The sequence below is a fragment of the Gopherus flavomarginatus genome, chromosome 3, assembly GCF_025201925.1.
Source record: "Gopherus flavomarginatus isolate rGopFla2 chromosome 3, rGopFla2.mat.asm, whole genome shotgun sequence".
Classification (NCBI taxonomy): Eukaryota; Metazoa; Chordata; order Testudines; family Testudinidae; genus Gopherus; species Gopherus flavomarginatus.
The window spans coordinates 243,506,478-243,533,973 of record NC_066619.1 but is presented as its reverse complement, the minus strand read 5'-3'; the positions used below and the strand labels follow the sequence as shown (position 1 = coordinate 243,533,973).

General features: G+C 43.0%; 1 protein-coding gene across 1 annotated transcript in view; it reads right to left on the bottom strand.

Annotated features, from left to right (window-relative positions):
* ARAP2 (ArfGAP with RhoGAP domain, ankyrin repeat and PH domain 2) overlaps positions 1 to 27,496 on the bottom strand; it is a 219,435-nt gene that overhangs the window by 133,039 nt on the left and 58,900 nt on the right. The window contains exons 8-9 of the mRNA XM_050947298.1: positions 25,724 to 25,844; positions 17,344 to 17,522 (exon numbers count right to left, since the gene is read on the bottom strand). Of these exons, the coding sequence (XP_050803255.1) occupies positions 17,344 to 17,522; positions 25,724 to 25,844 (300 nt within the window). The remainder of the gene's footprint in view (positions 1 to 17,343; positions 17,523 to 25,723; positions 25,845 to 27,496) is intronic.

The following is a 27,496-nucleotide window of genomic DNA, read 5'->3' as shown; positions in this document are numbered from 1 at the left end:
TTAACAGGCACCTGGCATTGGCCACTGTTGGAAGACAGGATACTGGTCTAGATGGACCTTTGGTCTGACCCAGTATGGCCATTCTTATGTTCTTAAAGGGTAAGTTGGTATACTTACTAAGAGCCATAACATCCTTTTGCATATGAAGAAATGCAGAAGAGAACATAACACAGCTAAAATTTTGACCTCTCCAAGGTACTAGTTTTTTTCCTTACAGAAGCTTAGAGAGACCAGTAACGTGGAAAAATATTGGGTAGTCTGACTCTCATGCATCTGTGGTCTGTGCTATTCTCTGCACCAGCGGTATGACTGGCTACCCCTAGCTCTCCCTCTCCTCATCCGTGCGCTCACATGAATTTAATGCTGCTTCAAGTGGCATTAAAAACTTTGCATATGTTTCAGCCAGTTATACTAACTGAACAGGGAAAGACTTGCCAGAGTAGCTGTTCAACTACTCCCCTTTCCTGACCTTTTCCTCATGGTATATTTTTAACTCAATTATGAATTCATGACCATGGTGCAACTATTTCCATCTCACCATTTGGAAACAACTCTCATGGCTGTTTAGGTCTAATTAAATACAATAGAACATATTTTGCCACAATCTCATCAGTTAGAGAACTAGAAGGAAATTCTTCAGCATCAGGAAGACCTGACAGATACAGTCTGTAGCCACAGTCTCATCAGTACTGAGCCACAGCCACTGAAGAACAATCCTTATTTAAAATATCCTGAGCTGTGCTTAAAAAGAGTTGTAATACTCTAATTACGCAATGGCATTAAATAATGGATGATTCTGTGATCCTTAAAAGGGTTGATTATAGGCTAAAATATCAAAAGTCAAAAAGGTATCATTGTGAGTACAGTTAATTAGCTAACCATTACATTCTTTAGGTTAAAATAAAAAAAAAAAAGATCTATGGCCACTTTTACTTTACTTTCTCTGGAATTATAAAGTACAAATGGTTATGCAAGCTAAAGGATAACACATACAAGTTATGAATGTAGAGATAGCACTACATTATGAGCAAAAATATTAAGAGAGACATTTAATTTAAGTAATAGTAGTAGCACAGTAGTGTTTTATGAGGCAATCATTCAGTTTGAGCTGATAAAGTTCAAGATCGTTGCTGAAGCAGTTTACTAGCCAGAGCCCTGGATTATTGCTGAGAAAGCACAGTATGGTACTCCTTTATTATTAGTATGCTGTATATCTTAAATATCCCCTCCACAAGCAGCAAGAGTGCTTTATTTATTTAGCATGAAGTGTGGACATTGGAAGAAACATCCACTCTAGAAAATAAGACATAATAATAATTATAAATGGTAAGTTATCAACTGGAACAGCATCTTACCATATAAAATACATGTGAGTAAAGAGACAGCAGTGACAATCAACAAATCATGTATAGAAGTTCAAAGATAAAAACAACATCCATTAAACATTCAGTGATTAATGTTCATAGTAGTTTAAATAAATAAAATTCCAAAAATCTTCCTCCAAGTAGACCAACTCTTAGCTGATGGAAACTCAAATGGCCTATCTTTAAGGCATTTCAGGAAAAGGATCATCCTTTTTCCCATTGCTTTCCCATCAGTCCAACAGCACCATCAATCTTAAAAAAAACCCTGATACCTACCTTTTTGTAACTGCTGTTCTTCACGTTCATTACACATTAGGTGTGCGCGTGCCGTGTGCACGGACATCAGAAAATTTTTCCCTTAGCAGCTCCCATCGGGGTGGCAGGGGATCGCCACCACAGTGGCGCCTCATGCTGGTGCATATATATCCCTGCTGACACGACCCTCTTTTAGTTCCTTCTTGCCGGAGACTCCGATAGAGGGGAAAGAGGGTGGGAAGTGTAATGGATGTGAACAACACATCTCGAAGAACAGCAGCTATGAAAAGGTAGGTAACTTTTTTCTTCTTCGAGTGATTGTTCACGTCCATTACACATTAGGTGACTCATAAGCTTACTATAGGAGGAAGGTAGGAGTCATGGAACAATTGACTGAAGCATTGCACTGCCAACTGCTGCTTACTCTCTGACCTGTTGATGGATGCTGTGTGGGCTGTGAATGTGTGCACTGACGACCAGGTGACTGCTTTACAGATCTCCTGGAGTGGAACCTGTTTCAGGAAAGCTGCTGAGGACACCTGAGCCCTAGTTGAGTGAGCCATGATCGCTGAGGCTGGCACCTTGGCATGCTCATAGCATGTGTGGATGCAATCCACAATCCATGACGATATCCGCTGCGCCAAGACAGGGAGTCCTTTCATTCTCTCCACAATGGTGACAAACAACTGTGTCGACTTGTGGAAAGGTCTAGTTCGCTCCAGATAGAATGGCAGGACCCTGGGACATTCAGAGTATGTAGGCTACAGTGACTCAGGTCCATGTGTGGTTTGGGAAAGAACACGGGCAAACAAATGAAATTGCAAGACTACTTTAGGGAGGAATTTAGAGTGTGGCCTAAGTTGCACTTTGTCCTTATAGAAAATGGTATAAGGGAGCTCTGAGGTAAGGGCCCTCAACTCGGACACCTTCCTTGCGGACATAATGGCCACCAAAAATGCCACCTTCCAGGAGAGGTGAGTGAAAGAGCATGAGGCTAGGGGCTAGAAAGGGGTCTCATAAGCTTGGTCAGGACCAGGTTAAGGTTCCAGGGAGGGACCGGAGGGTGTGAATAGGAAACACCTGGAGAGGGAAACACCCTCTCCAGCCCCTTGAGAAACCAGGCTACTATGGGGTTGGAAAACACAGAATGCCCCAACTCCCCCAGGGGGAATGCCACAATGGCAGCCAGATGTACTCTAATTGAGGAGGGGGCGAGACCTTGATGTTTGAGGTGCAGCAGGTATTCCCGGAAAAATGGAACAGAGGCCTGAAGTGGCTGTATGCGCTTTGGTTCACACCAGCAGGAAAACGTCTTCCACTTAATGAGGTATGCTGTCCTAGTGGAAGGTTTCCTACTGCCGAAGATAATTTGTCGCATCTGAAGAGAGCACTGGCTCTCCATTGTGTTCAACCACAGACTTTCCATGCCATGAGATGCAGAGACCGGAGGTTCGGGTGGAGCAGGTGCCTGCAATCCTGTGTGATGAGATCCTGGTGCAGGAGCAGGGCAATCGGGTCATCTGCTGACAGCTCCAGCAGAGTCGCAAACCAATGTCGGCGGGGCCAAGCTGGGGCGATGAGAATCATTACCGCCTTGTCTCTGCAAACTTTGAGGAGAACTCTGTGGATGAGTGGGAGCAGTGGAAAGGCATACTTCAGGCTCCTGCTCCAAGGGATCGTGAAGGCATCTGCGACTGAGCCCGGACTGTGGTTTTGGAAAGAGCAAAACTGCGGGCATTGACTGGTGGCAAAGAGGCCCATTTGGGGAAATCCCCACTTCTGGAAGATCGATTGCAAGACATCCAGTCTCGTCAATCATTCGTGCATGTGGTATGACCTGCAGAGGCGGTCCGCCAGCTCGTTCCGCTCCTCCAGGAGATATGACGCTATGAGGTGTACTAAGCAGGCTATACAAAAGTCCCACAGGAGAAGGGCCTCTCAGCAGACAGGAGAGGATCGGGCTCCGCGCTTCTTGTTTATGTAGAACAAGGCGGTAGTGTTATCTGTCAGAACTGTCATGCTGTGACCTTCTAAAACAGTGTGAAAGGTCTGGTAGGCTAGGCAAACCGCCCTGAGCTTCTTCATATTGGTGTGGAGTAACATTTCGTCCTTGGACCACAAGCCTTGTGTCCGAAAGTCCCCCAGTGCACTCCCCAGCTGAGGTCTGACTCGTCTGTTACCAGCATCAGAGTGAGTTGCGGTGCAGTGAAGGGGATTCCTTCGTAAACTACCTGCTGGTTGAGCCACCGGCGCAGAGAGTCCAACACCTGGGCAAGGATTGTCATTACAAGGTCTAAGAGGTCTCTGCCCAGGCGATAGAACCAGGCTAGCCACAACTGCAAAGTCCTTAGCCATAGTCGAGCATGTTTGACTATGTGGCTGCACACCGCCATATGTCCTAGGAGCTGCAGGCAGTATCTGGCCATGGTTGGGGGAAACCTCAGCATTGAGTCTATGGCATGTTGAATGGCCAGAAATCTGAATTCTGGGAGGGTCGCTCGTGCTTGTACCGAATTCTGGACTGCCCCAATGAACTCCAGCCTTTGCGTAGGTATCAAGGACGACTTGGGCATGTTGACTAGAAGGCCTAACCTGCAGAATACATCAAGTGCCACCGCCACATGGGAACGGATTTCCTCCTTGGACCGACCTGCAAGAAGCCAGTTGTCTAGATACGGGTACACTCGAATTCTCCTTTTCTATAGAAAGGCTGCCACTACTGACATGCATTTTATGAACATGTGGGGGGTTGCCACCAAGCCAAAGGGTAGGACTGTAAACTGGTAATGGTTCTGGTAATGGTGTACGGCAGGAACTGCCGGTGAGCAGGATGAATAGCAACGTGAAAGTACACATCTTTCATGTCAAGGGCAGCATACCAATCCCCCGGATCCAGGGATGGAATAATAATACCTAGGGAGACCATGCAGAAGCGGACCTTGGCTAGGAATGTGTTGAGTCCACGCAGGTCTAAAATGGGTTGAAGACCCCCCTTTGGTTTGGGAATAAGAAAACAGGATTAAAACTCTTTCCCCCTTAGATCCCGAGGGACCTCTTCCACTGCCCCCGCCTCGAGGAGCGTCTGTACCTCCTGCATAAGGAGTTGCTCGTGAGAGGGGTCACTGAAGAGGGACAGGGAAGGGGAGTGGGAGCGAGGGAGGGAAGAGAACTGAAGCGTGTATCCCACTTGTATCATGCATAAGACCCAACGGTTCAATGTTATATGGGACCACGCACGGTAGAAGCAGGACAAGCCAATCAGGAAACATAGGCTTGGTACGCTGTCCTCGAGTGCACCTTCAAAATCCTTGCTTGTTGCCAGGTTATGGCTTGCCCTGGCCCTGGCCTTGGCTAGGCATGTTGTTCCACCTCCGCCTGTTCTCTCTGCCTCTCCTACGATACGGGGCTCCTGCCTAGGGCGGGACTGGTATTGTCTTTGATGAGGTAGCTGGGGCTTGAAAGGCTTCCTCTGCGTCACTGGGCTGTGCATTCCCAACCACTTGAGGGTTGCCCGGGAGTCTTTGAGGCTATGCAGCCTGGCATCCATTTGGTCCAAAAAGAGATCAGATCCTTTGAAGGGGAGGTCCTGAAGGGTATTCTGGACCTCTGGCAGAAGGCCTGAAGCCTGCAGCCATGCCGAGCACCTCATCACCACTCCTGAGGCAATTGTTCTGGCTGCTGCATCCATCGAGTCAAGAGAGGCCTGCAGAAAGGCCTTGGCTACCATCTTTCCTTCATCCACGAGGGCCGCAAACTCAGGCTGAGAGCCCTCGGACAAGGAGTCTTTAAATTTGGAAACTGCCAAACAGGAATTAAAATTGTGTCAGCTCAGGATCACCTGTTGGTTCGCGATCCTCAACTGGAGGTCCCCAGAAGACTAGACCTTCTTGTCAAATAGGTCTAGACGTTTAGCCTCCTGGGCCTTAGGAGCCAGGACTTGCTGACCATGTCATTCCTGTTCATTGACCGCTGAGATGACCAGCGAACAGGGGGCGGGGTGACAAAAGAGGAAGTTGTATCCCTTGGAAGGGGCAAAATACTTCCACTCTAAGCCTTTTGCTGTTGGCATGCTAGAGGCCGGGGTTTACCAGACCATCTTGTAGTTGGACTGGATTATTTTTATGAGCAGGAGCACAATTCTGGAGGGGCCCTCGGGGCTTAAAATGTCCACCATAGGATCCTGCTTCTCTACTGCTTCCTACACCTGTAGGCTCAAGTTCTGGGCTACCCTGCAGAGCAGCTCCTGGTGCACTCTGTGGTCAATCGGAGGAGGCCCCAACACACGGTGCCCGCCAGCTTCATCTGGGGATGACAAAGAGGTGAAGGCCTTCTGCATCTTGTCTTCCAGGCCTTCTTGTCCTTCCTCATATGCTGGGGGTTCCTCCGGGTCCTGACAGATTGCTTCTGGGATGGCTCCGGGCTCGGTGCCACTTCCACTCTCCTGTATTCTGGAGAAGCGTCTGGATACTGTGGTCTCCTTGGGCATAGAGGAATGAGTGTGAAGGGACTGAGACCGATGCACCAAGTAGCTGGATCTTGAGGCTCTGGAGGAGGGCCCCTGCTGTTGGTGATAGGCCCATGATGTCCAAAAGGGACACTGCCCTGGCGGGCCCCATTGGGGATGCCATAGGGTTTGGGGCTCCCTGCTCATCAGTGCCCCGTGGGCATAGCTGGAGCGACCTGAATTTACCTTGGATTCCAAGGATGCCGACCTGGAAGGCCAAAGCGGTGCCATAGAACGGTGCTGCCGGGGGGCTGGAGAATGGCTCCTTGCCAATCAGGACCGGGACCGGTACCAATACTCTCAGGACTGGGATTGTTGGCTTCTGCTCGGGCCTGGGGACTTCGATCTTGTGTCGCCTCAGAGCCAGCCCAGCGATGGAGCCAGGGAGCAGTACCCTGGCGGGGCCAGTGCTGTATGCTGGCTGGGATCCAGTGCCCTCGAGTCCCGCTTGGTCAGGGCAACTGGGAATCCGCAGAGGCTGAGATCGACCGGAACCGATACTGGGACGGTGACCTCGATCAGCGCACCATTACCGACTTGCCTCTTGATGGCACTCTAGGAGACGGTGCCAGAGGCTTCTCTTTGGCAGGGAGGGGACTTGCCACCAACAACTGGATGAGGTCCTTTGCCATCTCAAATGTGCCTGGTGTGGAGGGCTAGGAGCTCCTCCAGCCCTTCCTCCGCACTCAGGACGCTTAGCCCGGGACTCAACGGGCTCTTCGGTGCCAGAGCCAGAACATGTCCTGGGGCAGCGCTTCCCTTTTGAGCACTCATTTGCTTGTGTGGTGCCCACTTCTTATGTGGGGAGCGCCCTCGGCTTGTAGACTGGCCCTTCGACTGTGCCAGTGGGGTCGAATGGTGTCGGGGTTTTTCTTGTTGCCTCGGTGCAGCATGCTTGCGGTGCCCCAACGGTGCCGGATCGCGAACTGATGCTGGGGCACTCTGCACCGAGGACGCCGGCGCCGAGGCCAGATGGCCTGAGGCTGAAAGTTGCACCACGGCCTCTATGAGTAGCTGCTTGAGGCGAGTCTCTTTCTTTCTTAGTCCTTGGCTTAAAAGCTTTACAGATCTTGCAGCATTCTGTCTGATGCAATTCCCCCAGGCAACGGAGACACGAGTCATGGGGGTCACTAATCCCCCTGCCGCCCCAACGGGAGTCGCTAAGGGAAAAAAAGTTTCCGATGTTCGTGCACGCGGCATGTGCACACCTAATGTGTCACAGACGTGAACAATCACTCAAAGAAAAAATGGTTACTAGATAATTAATGGGAGTATGAAGAGCTCTGTGTAAGCTCAAAAGCTTGTCTCTATCACCAACAGAAGTTGGTCCAATAAAAAAATAATACTTCACCAACTTTGTCTCTCTAATTAATGGGTGTGTCAGAACTGAGTGAAAAAGCAAAATTCCAGTCATGCAATCAGGTCCACATGGGGAGACCTGTTCGTCCACACAAATTCATATGATGGACACAGGACGTCTATTGTAGGATCAGAAACTAAAGAGTAGGGTCAAATCCCTGAGATCTCGTGTCCACTAAGGGCATTCTTTTTAGTTGAATACTAAATGTCCTACATGTTCTTTGTATAGCGCTTGGAAGAGCTAAAGTGCAAAGTAGAATTAACAGCCTAAATAAAAACTGCATTTAAAATACTGTATTCTAAAACTTTTCACAAATGGCAGTTAAATAATAGAAGATATATTTTAAATAACCAAAACTTGTAATAACATGACACTCTCAGATATATTTCCTTCCTAGGACAAAGCAGTCAATATAAAAAGAAATTTGTTCCTCCTTTGTCTTTTTAAAAGTTAAAATATGTGCAGAGAATGTTTCCTAGAGACATGGTACGTTGTAGTAATCCTCAAAACAAAAGCCCTACTCTCAATTATCAAAGAGAATGAATTTTGAGATTAAAGCAAATTCATATAAAGCATTAGATGAGTGTTTCTGATATGAAAAACAGTTTCATACCTGAGAAAAAGCATACAGAGGGAAGGATTAGTGTCATTACTTTGGTACCTCAAAAAGCTACTTCTTTATTTGGAGTTGGGCAAATCTGTTCTGAATTACCTCTAATTTGACAAAAACCCAAACAATTTATTAAAGTTTACAAACACTCTTCTCCTATGAAGGTTAACATCACCATGATTAGCTGGAATTGACTAAGGTACCAATGCAGTTCTACTTAAATTTCATATGCTCTCTTGTATGTAGAACAGATTAAAAATGGTGCTGTCTCACTAGTCTAAAAGAGAAAAGTGATTTTTTTAATTCTTGTAGTTTTAAAACTGGTTGTTAGATAGTCAAATATAAAATAAAACCATGCATACATGTGAATATTAAAGGATTGTATAACCCATAATGGATAACTAGATGTGAAACTGTCTGGTTTGTGCAATCAGAAAATAAACTTAAGTGTAGAAATGCAGATGTGTTCTGTCCTTAGCACTATGGCAGACAAAAATGCACATACTAGTGCAGTGCTGACTATTCCTAGGACTCTGGATTTCAATGCTTTATTTTAAAATATGATGTTTGATGCAAAACCACTGGTTTCTGCAAAGCAACACTTATTTATTTAAAAAAAAAACCAAATATATGGCCAAGGATTTTGTTTTTGTGTGGCTCCAATTCTCATCAGAGAGAGTACAGATTGAGATGGTAGCAACATCTACCCTGTCAAGTTGTTCTGAAACGTCCTATAATTATTTCTGTAAATTTAGTGCCTCTCCATAGAGTCCCTTAGGGTATGTCTACACTACATCTGGGAGCAAGCCACCCAGCCTGAATCAATAGATTTGTGCTAGCATATTAAAAAAAATAGATGTGTTGATGTTGTAGGAGGCCCCACTCCTTCCCTAGTTTTGAGAGCCTAAGCACAAAGCCACAGCATCAGAGCAACATCCACACAGCTGTTTTTAGCCACTTAGTGTGAGCTCCACTAGCACATGTCTGTGGACGCAGCTGAGATGCTTGCTTCCAGATGCAATGTAAACATACTCTTATGGGATATTAAGTTTGATCAGAGTCATCCTTCTGCTCATTGAAATTTTTAACATGATCATGGTAGTTAGATGCAAACATACAGAAAGTCTTCTTGAGAGTTCCACAGAATGCCATTAGAAAGCTGGGAATTCAATCTTTCTTTTTTTGATCATTTCATCATGAGGCCTTTAATTATAGTGGAAGAGTTTTTGAACTTCCATAACAAACTCTAGGATTGTGTCAGGTGTTCCTTTTTTTTCCAATGAAATCCTAATAGTATCGCACCATGAGTCAGAAGTTTAGGACATCTGCATCTGAGAAGCATTCATCTTTTTCATTTAATTTTTGTTGTCTGAGCAAATGATGGGACCTCCTTGCCATATGTTTCTCTGTACTCTTGGATGACATCTTCAGCAACTTGGATACAACATTCTGCAACATTATTTTCAAGTGTAGAAAATATTAAATAGTATTAAGTATTAAATAGGACTATTTCTTCTCATGAGGATGTTTATAGTCACTGGGCCATTTCTCACGCTCAGCAATTGTATAATATTAATATTAATTTTTTTAGCTTTTATTTTCAGCCTTATTTTTGGCACTCTCAGTATATAGTTTAAATCTGCATGGAGCACTTTCATTCAGGGCAAAGCACTTCAATAATTTCTTTTCATGGATCATTCTGTGTTATGCTGTCAGTAAAAAGAAAGTTTGTAACTTTCTTATTGAATTCAAGAATACACCTTTGAGTTTTTAATTGCATAAACACCGATTGATTTAAGAGCAATCTCTGTTCGTCTTGAATACCCAAAACATGGCAAAAATCAATCTGATCCTGAGGAGCTGCTGGAAGACCACAAGCATAGATTTAATTTATCCTCACAGCTACATTTTGATAGCAACACTGTCACTTAAACTGTCTCCCTGCTTGGATCACATTTGATGTTTGGTGCTTCCACTTCAATAGAACAAGTTCCAGTCAATGGCACATTTGACCTTAAAGAATGCAAAGGAACAGATTTCCTGGACTTTTTGAGATGAGCACAAATTATATCTTGCTACAGACTTGAATAACTTTAAAATAAAGTCCAAAGAGTGAATGAACTAAAACAAAACAGTCACTTAGTTTCATACCACTTCCTTCACAATTATGGCATACTAAATTAGATAAATTCATACACTGATATTTGGTAGTGACTTATTTATGTTTATAGTATCGACCACCACCAAAGTTGTTCTTTTCTTTCACACCTAGACCTTTTCCATTATCCATGTGTCACCTCAGAAACACTAGCACAAGATCTCCAAAACCACACACATGCTATCCAGTAAAGAAAATTATCTTCCTTCTACCACAATCCTAATGATAATTTGCCCTACTTCTCCCCAATTTCCCTTTTACTATCTGCTTCTATCATTTCTTTTTATCTCTCACCTCATACCTACAACCTATCCTCTGATCTCAATTCCTCCCACTCCCTGTCCTCTCTCATTCTATCTCTCATCTCCTCTCTCTCCCTTATCTAGTCTTATTTACAACCTGAAATACAGCACTAAAGAATTCATCTCCATTCCTAGTGTTTCCAGTATCTGTTGATTCACATTCCCCCTTAATCATCATGCAGTCAAACTATGGAGAGAAGTCTAAAGGAACTAAGTAAGAGTCAATGCCCTCCACCCTCTCATCATGTTTGTTGTGCTCTTTGAACTTCCCCATATCTGTTAACAGCAAAGTGGTTCCCAGAAATGAATACAATATCCCAGGTGTGGATGAACCAGAATCACACAGAAAGGGATCATGACCTCCTTCGTTCATTAGGTCTTATCTTTTCCTACGTTAGTCATCCTTCCCTCATTACTCTACTGCTAAAACCCTCATCTATACTTGCTAAATTGTCATTAAGCATAATAAATCCTTCTCCTTTCTGGGTTCCTTCTGTTTTTTTGCATCTCACCTCATAGTCTAATTGATTAAAAACATAGCTGCCAAAGTACTCATCTTCTATTACTCCTTTGATGCATTTGATATGGTTTCCCTTTCTCCTGCTACATCAAGTGCAGGCTCCTCACCTTCAAGGCCTTGTTCAAACTCACTTGTACTTGCTCTTTTATCCATTTCTTCTTACTCTCTACAAGAAATACTACTGGGTATTTGTACTGGCTCTAAATAGATGAACAGTTTTCATTGCCATTTTTCCTAACTCATCAAAAACATTTGTTTCATATGCAACATTTAACCATCTCTCTTACAACATTTAAGCCATAATGGGAAAATTAAAGCAGAGGTACAAGTTGTTACGCACAAACCCAAGGAATCAACATGAAAAGTTTTTAATAAAAAAAACCTGATAAAGCATCTTAAACTCAAAAGAGAGAAGTTCAGACATTAAGCTGAAGACGTTAATCTGAAGTCCATCATGGGAAACACACACAACTATACACAGAAAGTCACACACTGTTCCACAATCCCTGTGAGTGTGGAAAAAAAAGTGTTCCACAAAACCTCACAAGTCACCAATCGCAGGACCATAGTCTGGAATCATCTGAGGCAGTGATAAAAGGTGGAAAAAAACCCACTAAACTCTCTTTCTCAAAGCCACTGACAATGACCTTCACCACACAGATACATCTGGAGGCTCTCCCTGACAGAGCCAATTGTCCAAGTGTCTCCCAGAATCTTTTCCTACAGCTCAGTGGAGAGAAGGGGTCCTCAACACTACAATCACAGCAGACTGACATTACAAATACAGATTTAAGCCATCCTAAAGGATCAAGCACAACACCAATTTGTGCATGAACGGTTTTAAAATAGAAATGGGAATTTCAGTAAGTTATGGGCTGAGTAAATTGATTCGGTATGTTCTATTTTTCACTTTTGCTCCACTGAGGAAGTTTAAGAAATCCACACTACATACGCAGTCTAAGAAACTGATGGTTTCATAGTAGCAGTATATCACTCCCAGAAGCTCTAGCTAAACCAATCACTTTTTAACGAGAAATAGACCTGAGACTTGAAGTTCTGATCTCAATCTGAACTTCACAAAGTTCATGATGGTTATGTTAGGATCTGGCATTTTGGCTCATACTTATTCTCTACTTTTAAAAAACAAGGAAAAATCCTGTAAAGTGCCACTGGACTTTTCTCTATCAAGTTTAATAGAAATCAACAAATCAGCTAGATCTGCTCTCATTTCAAGATAGCAATATGTCTAAATAGCTTCTTTTAGCACTGCAGTTATAATAAACCCCCGAGAGTCACTGTGGGTGTAGTTCTAGTATGGATGTGAATTCTATGATACGAAGACATCCCTGAGCATATTTGCCTGGTAATTATTGGGTAAAATACTGTCTCTTTCAAAAGAGACAGATTTTTAGAACACTAGAGCACTCTACTGGTTTCAAAGCTGTATTATTTATTTTCCTCTTCAATTAAATGCTGGAAGAAAAGTAATGAAGAATCACTTGTGTTTGAACTTCAAACTAAATCAAAATGGAAGGATTACTTGTTAAGGAAGAAGTACAAAAAAGAAAAGTAGTATGTTTAAAGAGGGAAACCATCCTTCTTGATTTTCAAATACCCAGGAAACATTAGAATAGAGGGACAGTCTTTCAAAGCAGCTACAAAAGACTTTCTTCACATTAAATTCTTAACTAAAATGACTGAAATAGGCCATATGCTCAACCTGGTTTTGCACTGCATATTTCCCAAACTTTTTCTTAATTCTGGACTCAGGAATACTAGAATGCATGTGACAGATTGAGGACATATTTGCTTCTGTGTTAAATTGTGTCATTTTGTTTTGTAAACCCCATTTTGATTCAGAGGCTCTACTTTGTATTGCAGTTTTCACGTTGCATTGCAGCTTCCTTTGTGGATTAAAACATTCATTTTGCCACAGACACTTGATGCCTAGTGGAGGAAAGACTATGGCTGAGAAGCTATGACGCAACCACAGTGTTCAATGACACTTTCCTACTGGAGCAACAGGTTTGCTATCAGTAGGGCCAATAACTTGCAATGACTCTACACAGAAGCCAGCTGGGGGCGCAAGGCCGGCTCCAGGCACCAGCAAAGGAAGCAGATGCCTGGGGCGGCCAACAGAAAGGGGTGGCACTCTATCCGTTATTGGGGCGGCACATCTGGGTCTTTGGCAGCAAGTCCTTCAGTCCCTCTCTTCCTCTTCAGCAGCACTTCAGCGGCAGCTCAATCAGGTTTTCCTTTTTTTTTTTCTTCATCACTTGGGGCAGCAAAAGAGGTGGAGCCAGCCCTGCGGGGGTGGGAGTAAGTGCCCAGAATCAATGGCCTCAAGCACATGGGCAAAAGGGAAACAGAGACTGTTTTTAAAAGAGGGAAGCCTCCATCCACCACCACATGCAAGTAGAGTAGGCTAAGGAGGGAAAAGGCAAGAATGGCTGCCTAGTGACTATGGATGCTGATGAAATCCAGGACTCACAGGAGGGGTGAGATCAGAGTCAGAGGAAGAGTATGTAGGACTGTTTGTTTTTCAATAATCTGTATGTTTTAGTGCTATTTAAGAGTAGAGTGCCTGGGGTTGAGCAATTCTCTTGCTAGGCCATTATTTTTTGCTTATCTGCCCAAATGTCCCTGAAAGCTTTAATTGCAAAGCTCAAGGCACCCAAGATGATATGGAACTCAGAGTCTATATAAGCACCTGCAGGCTAAGGAGAGTTGTTGCACTGGTTCCAAGATCTAAGGTGGGTAGGCTGTGGGGGGAATTCACTGCCCAAGGTTTCAAATGCAGGATCTGCACCTGGGAGTATGCCTGACAGACTCAGATCTAGGAACAGTGACAAATCACTATCCAGATTCAGGGGCTTAGAAACTCATGGAATCCAGCATTTAGATCCAACTGAACAGACTGGTGTCCTGTGAGAGGACGATTGAGTCAGCTTGTGACACCAAGGAACTCCAGATGAAGATAGCCATGTTCCATCCAACCATTTAACTTCTTCTAGTTAAGTCATTTATTTTCCTTATTCTTGTATATGATGCACTATATTCATGGAATCCCCTCACACTCTCCATTCCTTAAAACAATTTCCTTCCCTGTGATGCCAAAGAGGGAACTGTCTTGTCACTGAAAAATATAATAAGAAAAAGAAACAGCACAACAACTTGTTTTCACACGATTTCAAATGACTTTTAGCTGATGGGAAAAAATAAGAGAAGAAAAAAATAAAAATAAGTTTCATAGGAAAGAAAGAAAGAAAGATTAAATAAGTAAGAGAATGTAGTAAAACATCAGAAGAAATGAGAAAAGAGGGAAGAAAAAAAGCATAAAAAAAATCAGTCAAGCAAAGAAACAGCATAAAAAAAATCTGGGAAAATGTGGTGATCTAAAGGAAGTCTGAAAAAGAATATTATAGCCACAAATAGGAAAAAAAAAATACCCAAAAGAACAGTAAGCTAGAGCATGAATAAAACATAATGGCTACAAAAATGTTTTCTGAAAACTCATTCTTGATATTCTAAATAAATTTAACAGAGGGTTTTGAGGCTTTTATATTCTCCTATCCTTAATAGAAAACTAGTGAAGAACAAGTTGTAGAAGGGAGATCAAACCAAGACTCCAGTGTTGGTGACATAATCAGCTGCAGATGCAAACAGGACCAGATCTAGGTCCAGATTTTCAAAAGAGCTCAGCAACCAAGAGCTTCCGCTGTTCTCAATGTGAGCCACTGAGTCCTGAACACTTTCAAAAATCTGATCCAAATTGTGTGGGCTACACTATTTTCAAAGTCTCGCCTCAAATTTGTACAATTTGCCTTTGTAAATGTATCAGCAGCTTTGTGCTTGAAGGTTAAAAGTATGATACTTTTAAAAAAATGTGGCTGTTTCTCTTTAGTAAAAACAACTCAGTTCCAAATAAAAGGCAGAGCTGTAGTCACAAGCATTTTGAAAACTGGTTAATGTTTTTACTCTAAGTAACAGTTTATCCTGGAGGTATAAGTGATGATGGCTCCAAACTTCTATTTGTTTCTCATTTCAATGTAGTTACGGCTTATCCTCGCTTTCCACTTAAAAGCTTGGAGGAAGAGGCTAGTAGAACACCAGTGCCACTCACTCTGAAAGACAGGCCCCCAACATTATCTGGATAACAAAACAGGATGTTAGGTTGATGACAATACAGTAAGTATAGTGGGCAAAGTGCTACAAAAGTGTATGTATTTGACTGTAAAAGCAGCAAAGAGTCCTGTGGCACCTTATAGACTAACAGACTACTGGAGCATGAGCTTTTGTGGGTGAATACCCACTTCGTCTACATGCATCCGACGAAATGGGTATTCCCCCATTTATTCCTCATGTTCCAATACGTCTGTTAGTCTATAAGGTGTCACAGGACTCTTTGCTGCTTTTACAGATCCAGACAAACACGGCTACTCCTCTGTATTTGACTGAAAACTGGAGTACAAAAAATATATAGTTTCTCAACAGCTGGTATTGCTGTTGCATTAGCTAAAGACATTGCTTGGACTATTACCTTTGTAGACAGGCACGGGACTCATGAGAGGCCCCAGTCCTGCAACTTGTTTCATTCAGGCAGATCTCATACCCACATGGAACCACCCTGAAGATCATGGATATAAAAAAGTTGCAGAATTGGGACCTAAAACATCTTTTCTGCTGGGGGAAATGAAGACAATCAAGATGAAATACATTTCCATTGCTACTTGGTAGACTGACTAATTTCTGCATTTAACTGACCACTAACCTTAAACTTTTTTGAAATAAACATATCAAGTTACAGGGCAACTAACTAGATACTGTGGTATTGACTGAATCATGATGGAGACCCTAAATGCCCCACAGGGCACCTAACAAGACGCTTTCCTCTTCAGTGCACCCTTTAGGACAAACCTTCCCTCTAGCAAAAATAAATACCAAACTTAAAATAAGATGTAGCTACCACTCATTATCTCAGCCACAATATGGTTTAGCACTAGGATAAGCCTAAGTAAGGCAACGGCAAAAACAAATGAACGGGGGCCACAATTTGTGCCCAGATCAATTAGTTTTGATAGCTGACCACACAAAATGCACCCGGTGAGTCTCAGACTTCCTTACATACAAAATACCCTCAAGCACTGCACATGGGTCAAGAGAGGGAAATTCCTTCTCGACTCTCAATGGGCAGCCATATTTGGGAAAGAATGGTGGGACCCAATCCCGAACACGTGATAGGCCCCAGCTCAAATCTAGGTAGCTTCACAGAGGAGGAGGCCTAGCTGAAGGCAATGAGGGCAAATTACAGACTGATCAACCTTATTGACTGTCCCAATTCCTATTTGAAACATGGAAGCTTGAGTGGGAACATAGATTTTAACCGGTAAAAGAGCAGGTATTGTATTTCTCTCAAGTCTTTGAATATGAGGCTCTCTCTGACACCATATCTGGTTTAGCATGCATTACCAAAGTGAAAGAGGGGGGTGGAGGGACTGAAAGAGAACAAAAAAGTCAGATTGTGACAGTACAAAGGCACCACCCTGGGAGTAGGGGCTGCAGGGAGGAAGGGAAAAACACAAAAACAACAACAACAACAACCAACAACAACCAAAACTTGTTTGTCTATGTTTCCCCCTTCCCCTTAGGACTTTCCTAACAATTCCAGCTAGCAAGATCTCTGTGTGATGTGGGAACTCCATTTTTCCTTACTAATATTATGCTAGGAAATATCTGTGGATAAATCACTGGATTTTATGCGCAGAATTAAAGTGTCAATGTTATTTTCCATTGTTTATTTAAAATTTTGTAGTGCACCATGAGCAACACTGATGAAGTCAAACTTCTTAAAATACAGACATTTCTTTAAAATTTAGTGGAGATACTATTTAAATACTACAGATAATCAAAAGTACATACTATTCATACTGTACTGTTTAAAAGTCTGAATAACAGCCACTGCATACAATACATTCTCGGTCTTTGTTTACAATATACACATGTAGAGTAATCATAATCTACTAAATTAACCCCATCTCTCCCACTGACCTATAAAGATATCTGGAGCTTAACACTAGTTTGTTTTTCCCTCTTGTACAATGGAGGTGGCGACACATATTTTGCTTTTAAAAGCCCTTTTAGAACTACAACAATGATGTGTGATAACAAAGAGCTAAAATGTGACCATCCAATAAGTGGCATAATTTTCTAACTCACTAGTTCAATCATTTTTACAAGCATTATTTCACAAAAATGTATGACAAAATTTACCTGTTCACTTTTGCAGAGCCACACACTGTTCCCTAGAAGTAAAGTAAAGATTTTGGCTTTGTATCCTTTTAGTTCAAGGTATCCACTTTTCTCAGGAGTGACAGCAGCTCGAGTTTGAGGGGTATTGGACTGTGATTTCAAAGCACTGAGCATTGTATTAATCCAGTCAATCCTTTCATCTAAGGAGAAGGAAAAGGAAATTAGAGAAGTGCAGCATGTTCCTGGAATGTTGCAGCTTCCCCACTGTCTTCACTACATGCCCATGAAGGTGCTCTAGTTCTTTTGACTAAGCTACTGTGTTGCATAGGAAATGTCATGCCAGATCAGAACAGCAGTCCACCTAACCTGGTATTCTGTCTTTGACAATGGTCTATATTAGATGATTGAGAGTAAATGCTAGAATCGCTATTCTAGACAATTCTAGGACAGAGGGGAAGTTTTTTCCTAACCCTATTAGATAGTGGTTGGCATAAAGGTTTATTTTCCTGGGGGGCGAAGTGGGGGGAATGAAAAAGAATAAGCATGAACATATATCAGGTAAAGACTTAAGACAGAATCTGCACTTCAGTAACTCTCATTGTCAACATGCAACTTCTCCAAGAACACAGTACTTTTATCACTTAAATTTTCAAATGTGACTAAACAGTGATATTGTAGCTGCGTTGGTACCAGGATATTAGCAAGACAAGGTGGGTGAGGTAATATCTTTTACTACAGTGTTTCTCACAGCCAGTCCCTGGACTCGTGCCAGTCCCTGAGATCTCTCTGACACAGTTTAGGAAGGCAGCAAGCCAGTCGCTTGTAACAAAAAGCTTGAGAAACACTACTTAACTGGAAAAACCTGAAGAAGAGCTCTGCCTAAGATTGACAGCATGTCTCATTCATCAACACAGATTGGTTCAGTAGAAGGTATTACCTCCAACATGACTAGTGATTTTTGGGTGGCCAGCTTGAAACAGATTAAAAGGGCCTAATTTCCTGAAGGTGCTGAGAATCCAAACTATGGAAATATGGTCAAAGTAAGAGATCTCAAGTTCAGCATCCAAAAACTGGGGAATTCAAAATCAGCAGGAATTTCTGAAAATTTAGGCCTATATAATACTGATAATATAGCTAATGTTTTTATGCAAAAATATTTTGCAATTTACAGTCTATTACATTAAGGTATACCTTGTAAAAAAGTCTGCATTATCCAAGGAATTTAGGAAATGCCTGTTTGAATACCCTTTGCATGCATTATTAATTTAACAGCTTACAAGAGCAAGTATTTGAAGTACTTGAAGTAATACAATTCTATTCAATCCTTCACTCATCCACTCTGTCCAGTTATTACACAGGACTAAGATCAAAATATATGTTAATAATGAATATTATGGAAGTTATTATTAGACTTGCCCCCACTTGTGGCAGGACTATGATGGAAGTTTTAACTCCATTTGCTTTGGGGGATTTAATTCACAGAATAAGTTATGAAACAGTAGGAAATTGATTATTCTTTTTTCAGGAAAAAATTTCAGTGTTGAATTTTCAATTTTTTTAATCAACTCTTCTACTATGTTACAGCACCTAAAAAGTATAATAAGTCTAGATTACAGGCAAACAGATATTATCCATATCCCAAAGAATGCAAAGAGAAGGTGACAAAATAACAGGGTGCAGACATTGGTGGCAGAACAAGGATTACAGCAAAAAGATAAGCAAAAAGTTGTTACTCAGCAAAAAGTATGTGCACAGCAAGGTGGGGCATGGATGTCTGTTCAACTTCATTCTTATAAACTTCATCTTAGAAGGGGGTGTCATGGAGGGATCTTAAAGAGGAGAGAATAGCAGCTTGACAGATCACCTCAGGAAAGGTGTTTCAAGCACATCTCTTAAGAGTGGATAGTTCAAAAAGATCAATAGGTGCATAAAAAAAGTATTTCAACATGTATGTCATTGATGGAGCTGAGTTAATATAAAAAAAAAGTTTTCCACAAACATTGTTGAATTCTAACCAAATCATATTCAGATTTCAAAATGGATTGGGACATTGCTTATTAATGTAACTGTGGATATGTCTACACTGAAGTTGGGCGTCCCAGCACAAGTAGACAGATATGCGCTAGCTGTGCTCGAACTAGCACGCTAAACATAGTAGTGTAGCTGGACGTAGCATGGGTGGCAGCTTGAGCTGTCCTCCAAGCACAAACCTGCCTGGAACCTTGTCATACTTGGACAGCAAGCCCAAGCCACTGCCCATGTTACACCCAACCACACAGCTATTTGGAACATTCTAGCTCAAGCAGAGCTAGTGCACATGTCTAACCATGCACTGCAGTGTACATTTACCGAGTGAGATAGTTGTCTTAAACCTGTTCCAGTACTAAGACTGTTAAGTCTTCACAATTAATATTGCTCACATACAAACTTTGTCCACCTGGAACAAGAAAAAAAATGAATGCAAAGTGTACTGTAAGCAGCTCACAAAACTTATTTCACAGTTAGTTTCTCCTCCCCTCATTTTTAAATCCAGTTTTCTTCTTTTCCCTCAAAAACCTGGGATCCATGTCAGCCAGAGCATAATACTCCTGTGGAAAACAGGCAAGGAAAAAATATTTTAAAATACCCTCAGTGCCCTATGCCTCCTTACATCTTCATAAAGTAACCCTTCAGAAAATGCTCCTAATCTCTCTGGGGAATTGTCTAATTAACTAACTTTAACTAAAGTGAAGCAAAACCTGTTTAGACAAGCCATGAGAGAATCAGAGAACTGTGATTATTTAGACCCACTTTCTATTTATCAAGCATTATGGTCTACCAATCCAGAAACAGAAACCACAACATGTGACTTAGGAGACCAAAAACAAAGTGCAATCGTGCTTTGATATTCTCACAGTGAAGCTTTCACAAGCAAGCCTCAGACTGAAATACATTTGAAAAATCCTGCTCTTCAATTCTTTATGCAAAGCCACAAATGACAGGAACTCTTGGAAACATCCCCTGAATATTTTTCAGCCGTGACCAAATTCATGCAAGTTGAGATTGGTTCAAGAATAGTTTGTGCATACACAGGAAAGGGAATTTGGGTGTATAAGTATCAGAGGGGTAGCCGTGTTAGTCTGGATCTGTAAAAGCAGCAAAGAATCCTGTGGCACCTTATGGACTAACAGACATTTTGAAGCATGAGCTTTCGTGGGTGAATACCCACTTCCTCAGATGCATATAGTGGAAATTTCCAGGGGCAGGTATATATATGCTAGCAAGCAAGCTAGAGATAACGAGGTCAGTTGAATCAGGGAGGATGAGGCCCTGTTCTAGCAGTTGAGGTGTGAAAACCAAGAGAGGAGAAACTGGTTCTGTAGTTGGCAAGCCATTCACAGTCTTTGTTCAATCCTGAGCTGATGGTGTCAAATTTGCAGATGAACTGAAGCTCAGCAGTTTCTCTTTGAAGTCTGGTCCTGAAGTTTTTTTGCTGCAGGATGGCCACCTTAAGGTCTGCTATAGTGTGGCCAGGGAGGTTGAAGTGCTCTCCTACAGGTTTTTGTATATTGCCATTCCTAATGTCTGATTTGTGTCCATTTATCCTTTTCCGTAGAGACTGTCCAGTTTGGCCGATGTACATAGCAGAGGGGCATTGCTGGCGTATATTAAACTGATGGATGTGCAGGTGAATGAACAGGTGATGGTGTGGCTGATCTGGTTAGGTCCTCTGATGGTGTCGCTGGTGTATATATGTGGGCAGAGTTGGCATCGAGGTTTGTTGCATGGATTGGTTCCTGAGCTGGAGTTATTATGGTGCGGTGTGCAGTTACTGGTGAGAATATGTTTCAAGTTGGCAGGTTGTCTGTGGGCAAGGACTGGCCTGCCACCCAAGGCCTGTGAAAGTGTGGGATCATTGTCCAGGATGGGTTGTAGATCCTTGATGATGCGTTGGAGGGGTTTTAGCTGGGGGCTGTATGTGATGACCAGTGGAGTCCTGTTGGTTTCTTTCTTGGGTTTGTCTTGCAGTAGGAGGCTTCTGGGTACACGTCTGGCTCTGCTGATCTGTTTCTTTAATTCCTCGTGCGGGTATTGTAGTTTTGAGAATGCTTCGTGGAGATTTTGTAGGTGTTGGTCTCTGTCTGAGGGGTTAGAGCAGATGCGGCTGTACCTCAGTGCTTGGCTGTAGACAATGGATCGTGTGATGTGTCCGGGATGGAAGCTGGAGGCATGAAGGTAGGCATAGCGGTCGGTAGGTTTTCGATATAGGGTGGTGTTAATGTGACCATCACTTATTTGCACCGTGATGTCTAGAAAGTGGACCTCCCGTGTAGATTGGTCCAGGCTGAAGTTGATGGTGGGGTGGAAGCTGTTGAAATTGTGGTGGAATTTTTCCAGAGTCTCCTTCTCATGGGTCCAGATGATGAAGATGTCATCAATGTAGCGTAGATAGAGAACACCACCACCAACAGCACAAGAAGAAGAACTCCACATGGACTCCTCTTGAGGGTTGAAATGACAGTCTGGACCTATACATTGAATGCTTCCGCCGGCGTGCACAGGCAGAAATCGTGGAACAACAACAAAATCCTTGCCTCACAACCTAAGTCGTGCAGAACGCAATGCCATCCACAGCCTCAGAAACCACCCTGACATTATCATCAAAGAGGCTGATAAAGGAGGTGCCGTTGTCATCATGAACAGGTCTGACTACCAAAAGGAGGCCGCCAGACAACTCTCCAATACCAAATTCTACAGGCCACTTCCCTCAGATCCCACTGAGGAATACACTAAGAAACTACAGCATCTACTCAGGACGCTCCCTACACTAACACCAGAAGAAATCAACATACCCCTAGAGCCCCGACCAGGGTTATTCTATCTACTACCCAAGATCCACACACCCGGAAATCCTGGATGTCCCATCATCTCGGGCATTGGCACTCTCACTGAAGGACTGTCTGGATATATGGACTCTCTACTCAGACCTTATGCCACCAGCACTCCCAGCTATCTCCGTGACACCACTGATTTCCTGAGGAAACTACAATGCATTGGTCACCTCCCAGAAAACACCATCCTAGCCACCATGGATGTAGAGGCTCTCTACACAAACATCCCACACACAGATGGAATACAAGCTGTCAGGAACACTATCCCTGATGATGCCACAGCACAACTGGCTGCTGAGCTCTGTGCCTTTATACTTACACACAACTATTTCAAATTTGATGACAATATATATCTCCAGATCAATGGCACTGCTATGGGCACCCGCATGGCCCCACAATATGCCAATATCTTTATGGCTGATCTGGAACAACGCTTCCTCAGCTCTCGTCCACTCCCGCCCCTTCTCTACCTACGCTACTTTGATGACATCTTCATCATCTGGACCCATGGGAAGGAGACTCTGGAAAAATTCCACCACAATTTCAACAGCTTCCACCCCAACATCAACCTCAGCCTGGACCAATCTACATGGGAGGTCCACTTTCTAGACACCACGGTGCAAATAAGTGATGGTCACATTAACACCACCCTATATCAAAAACCTACCGACCGCTATGCCTACCTTCATGCCTCCAGCTTCCATCCCGGGCACATCACACGATCCATTGTCTACAGCCAAGCACTAAGGTACAACAGCATCTGCTGTAACCCCTCAGACAGAGACCAACACCTACAAAATCTCCACCAAGCATTCTCAAAACTACAATACCTGCACGAGGAAATAAGGAAACAGATCAACAGAGCCAGACGTGTACCCAGAAGCCTCCTACTGCAAGACAAACCCAAGAAAGAAACCAACAGAACTCCACTGGCCATCACATACAGCCCCCAGCTATAACCCCTCCAACGCATCATCAAGGATCTACAACCCAACCTGGACAATGATCCCACACTTTCACAGGCCTTGGGTGGCAGGCCAGTCCTTGCCCACAGACAACCTGAAAAACTGAAACATATTCTCACCAGTAACTGCACACCGCACCATAATAACTCCAGCTCAGGAACCAATCCATGCAACAAACCTCGATGCCAACTCTGCCCACATATATACACCAGCAACACCATCACAGGACCTAACCAGATCAGCAACACCATCACCAGTTCATTCACCTGCACATCCACCAATGTAATATATGCCATCATATGCCAGCAATGCCCCTCTGCTATGTACATCGGCCAAACTGGACAGTCTCTACGGAAAAGGATAAATGGACACAAATCAGACATTAGGAATGGCAATATACAAAAACCTGTAGGAGAGCACTTCAACCTCCCTGGCCACACTATAGCAGACCTTAAGGTGGCCATCCTGCAGCAAAAAAACTTCAGGACCAGACTTCAAAGAGAAACTGCTGAGCTTCAGTTCATCTGCAAATTTGACACCATCAGCTCAGGACTGAACAAAGACTGTGAATGGCTTACCAACTAAAGAACCAGTTTCTCCTCTCTTGGTTTTCACACCTCAACTGCTAGAACAGGGCCTCATCCTCCCTGATTCAACTGATCTCGTTATCTCTAGCTTGCTTGCTAGCATATATACCTGCCCCTGGAAATTTCCACTACGTGCATCTGAGGAAGTGGGTATTCACCCACGAAAGCTCATGCTCCAAAACGTCTGTTAGTCTATAAGGTGCCACAGGATTCTTTGGGTGTATAAATTACTCAGTACCTCAAATGGCTCTAGTTATTGGTATGGACCATTTGATTTGTCCCAAACCTACTTAGAACAGCAGCAACGAATCCTGTGGCACCTTATAGACTAACAGACGTTTTGGAGCATGAGCTTTCGTGGGTGAATACCCACTTCCTCAGATACATGCATCTGAGGAAGTGGGTATTCACCCACGAAAGCTCATGCTCCAAAACGTCTGTTAGTCTATAAGGTGCCACAGGATTCTTTGCTGCTTTTACAGATCCAGACTAACACGGCTACCCTCTGATACTACTTAGAACAGTAAATCAACAGCTGCCTAAGCAGGCTGTTCTGTCAAAAGAGGGTTGCACATTTAAGAAAAATACAATTTGTAACCCATATAAAAAGTTTGTTATAGGGCACACAGAGGAACACTTTAAAAAAATTACAAATAAAAAATAATAGTTGATGCTGTTTTCTAATTATCCAAAGGCATTAGTAGATAAAGCAGGTTATGGCCCTACAAAATTTCATGTTACAATGAAAATATTTTTGAGTTAAAAAAAACAAAAAAAAAATCTTTAAAAAAATTGCAGGTCTATTTTGAAGCCAGCCAACAATGTAAAAATGCCTGAAATGATTTGAGCCAAACCTGATAAGGCTGAGATACCACAGGCTGGGATACTGCACTCAAAGTTATAGCCTGGAGCAAATATTTATAGCCAACCTATAACCCCATAAAAATTGGAGTTGATAATGGAAATGCTGACAGACTTTTAACTATAATGGTGCTAGCATACACTGTTGTAAATAAATAAATATATTCTAGTTAATATTCCATTTTTATTGGACTTTTCATAAATAACTCAAGCTTTACACACTTTTTGGCATTGATTTTGCATAATACACTCTACAGGTTGATGAAAAAAATCTGCAAGAAATTTCTATGGCCTCTAGTTTAATTTAACCTTATTCACTATCAAAAACCTCACTGGAAACACCGCATATTTGACATTAAATATAAGCCACCAGAAAACCCAAGCCAGATTTCGCCGATCTCCACATCCAAGCCATCAACTTCACTTTGCTCTTCGTCATTTTTATACTGAACAGTAACTCAGAGCAGATGGCTGAAAGTACAGGGATTATAAGTAGCTCCAATAAATGTTAAAGAATACCCAGAAAAAAATTGCTTTATGCCATCTCAAAAAAAAAAACAACAAAAAACAAAAAACACCCTGCTAGAAAATACTCCTTTTTTCCCCAACCAATACAGTACTTCAAACCGGGATTTCTATAAATTAAGTCTCTCAAAGAGATGACCAAACAACCTAAAACAGTCTGCATATTCCAGCAGATCTGATTAAAGCACAAATTTGCTTTAGAAAAGTAGGCCTTTAATATAGGCAGTTTGGGCTATGGGAAAGGCGCTTGGTTCTAGTGAATGAAAAACTCAGGCTAAGACAATCTCTGTCAAATAGTTCTAGGGCTGAACTGCACAGAGGATTCAATGACTTGGCCTTTAGACTAACTTTGGAATCATAAGACTGTTGATAACAGTCTCTCCTCTAGTTGGGAGTAACCTATCCAGGGAGTAGGGAATAAAGTTCTCTCACAAAAACCTACAACATATGAGCCCAAGATAGTTGGATCCCAGTGACTTTGCTGGAAGCGTGACAACATGCACACAAAAACACTGATTTTAGCAATGTTATTTACCTATAGCCACCAATACAATCTGCTAGTAGTTGTCATTTAAATATGTGCTCTGCTTACCTTCCTTTTCCACTCGGAAGACAAAAGTCCTTTGAGCTGTGACAACTTCAAATTTATTTTCCCCATGGACTCTGACTGTAACTATCGCGGAGAGCAGGATTATTCCCTTAGAGTAAACTTCCTATATCAAAAACAATAGAAATAGTTAACATGACTTCATAAAATTCTAGGTAGTTCTACTCAGATGTATGCCATTATGCCTGTAAAGTTCACATATTAATTCAGTCTATTGCATTATTGATAAGTCATACTGATTACCAAAGTACTTCTGCCCCCTCAGAATTTGCTACATAACACCATTTTCACCCTTATGTAGCTATCCACAGTTGCCCCTTTCTCAGAAGGAGTTTGACTCCATACAGGCACCTTATCCAATATACAGTAAAACCACATTTTATAAACTCCAATTACATGAAACTCTGTATTCCAAAATGCCACTGTCAGCCTGACAGTAGACAAATGTAATTTATCCTAGTTTTACCACAGTCTTGGGTCTCTCTACGACTTCACGAAACATCAGCTACACAGATAAACCTGATTCATTGAACAGTGTCAGGGAAGAACCAAGTAAACTTCCCCGCCCCCACCCCCTCAGACATCATAACACCAGGAAGGTATTTTCCACATAGTTGCTCAGTGAGAACAGGAGATGCATAGATTTTACCTTTAGTCTGGGATTGGAATGGAGACCGAGATAGAGGGGACCACACAGCAGAACAGTAACAAAAGAATTAAGAACCAGGGAACCTCCATCCAACCTCAGATGTTCTCTTAGACTCATAGACTTTAAGGTCAGAAGGGACCAATATGATCATCTAGTCTGACCTCCTGCTCTCCCTAACATGGCAAAATGTCTAGGATTCCTAATACTTCTGATTTGGTAGGGGTGGCGGTCTCTGGCTCCAAAACAGCGTTTGGAATAAGGCGGCCCAAAATAGAGCGGGGGTGGAAAAAGCTTACCACAGTTTAGCACAACTCTAGTTTTTTTGTTTGCTTTTTTTAAACAAAAAGGTCAAGCCATCCCTTACACCAATGGGACCACACATCACAGGTATTCAAGTGTGTGTGTGTGTGTGAGTGTGTGAGAGAGAGAGAGAGAGAGAGAGAGAGAGGAAGGAGATATGCAGGAAAATCAGATAGAATAGTAGTATCTAGAAGAGGGGTGGGCAAACTTTTTTACCCGAGGGATGCATTTGGGAATAGAAATTGTATGGCGGGCAAAATTTGGGGTTGGCGTGCAGAAGAGGGTGAAGGCTCTGTCTAGGGGTGCGGGCTCCAGGTGTGGCCAGAAATGAAGAGTTCAGGGTGCGGAAGGGAGCTCTGGGCTGGGGCAGGGGGAGTGGGGTGAAGGCTTCAGCGAGGTGTAGCTGGAGATGAGGGGTTTGGAGTATAGGAGGGTACTCTGGGCTGGGCTGGAGAGGTTCGAAGGGCAGGAGGGGAGTCAGGGACATGGCTGGGGGTTCGGCTGCCGGAAGGGGTTCAGACTGCGGCTGGGAATGCAGGCTCTGGGGTGGGGCTGAGGATGCAGGGTTTGGGGTGCAGGAGGGTATTCTGGCCAGTGATTGAGGGGTTTGGAGGGCGGGAGAGGATTCAGGGCTGAGGCAATGGGTTGAGGTGTGGGGGGAGGCTCAGGGGTGCTGGCTCCGGGTGGTGATTACCTCAAGTGGCTCCTGGTAGTAGTGGCATGTCCCTTCTCCATTGGAGTGCTGGAGGGGGTCAATGGAGCACATAGGAGCTGGAGGGGAGCCATGCTGAAGCTTCCGGGAGCTGCGT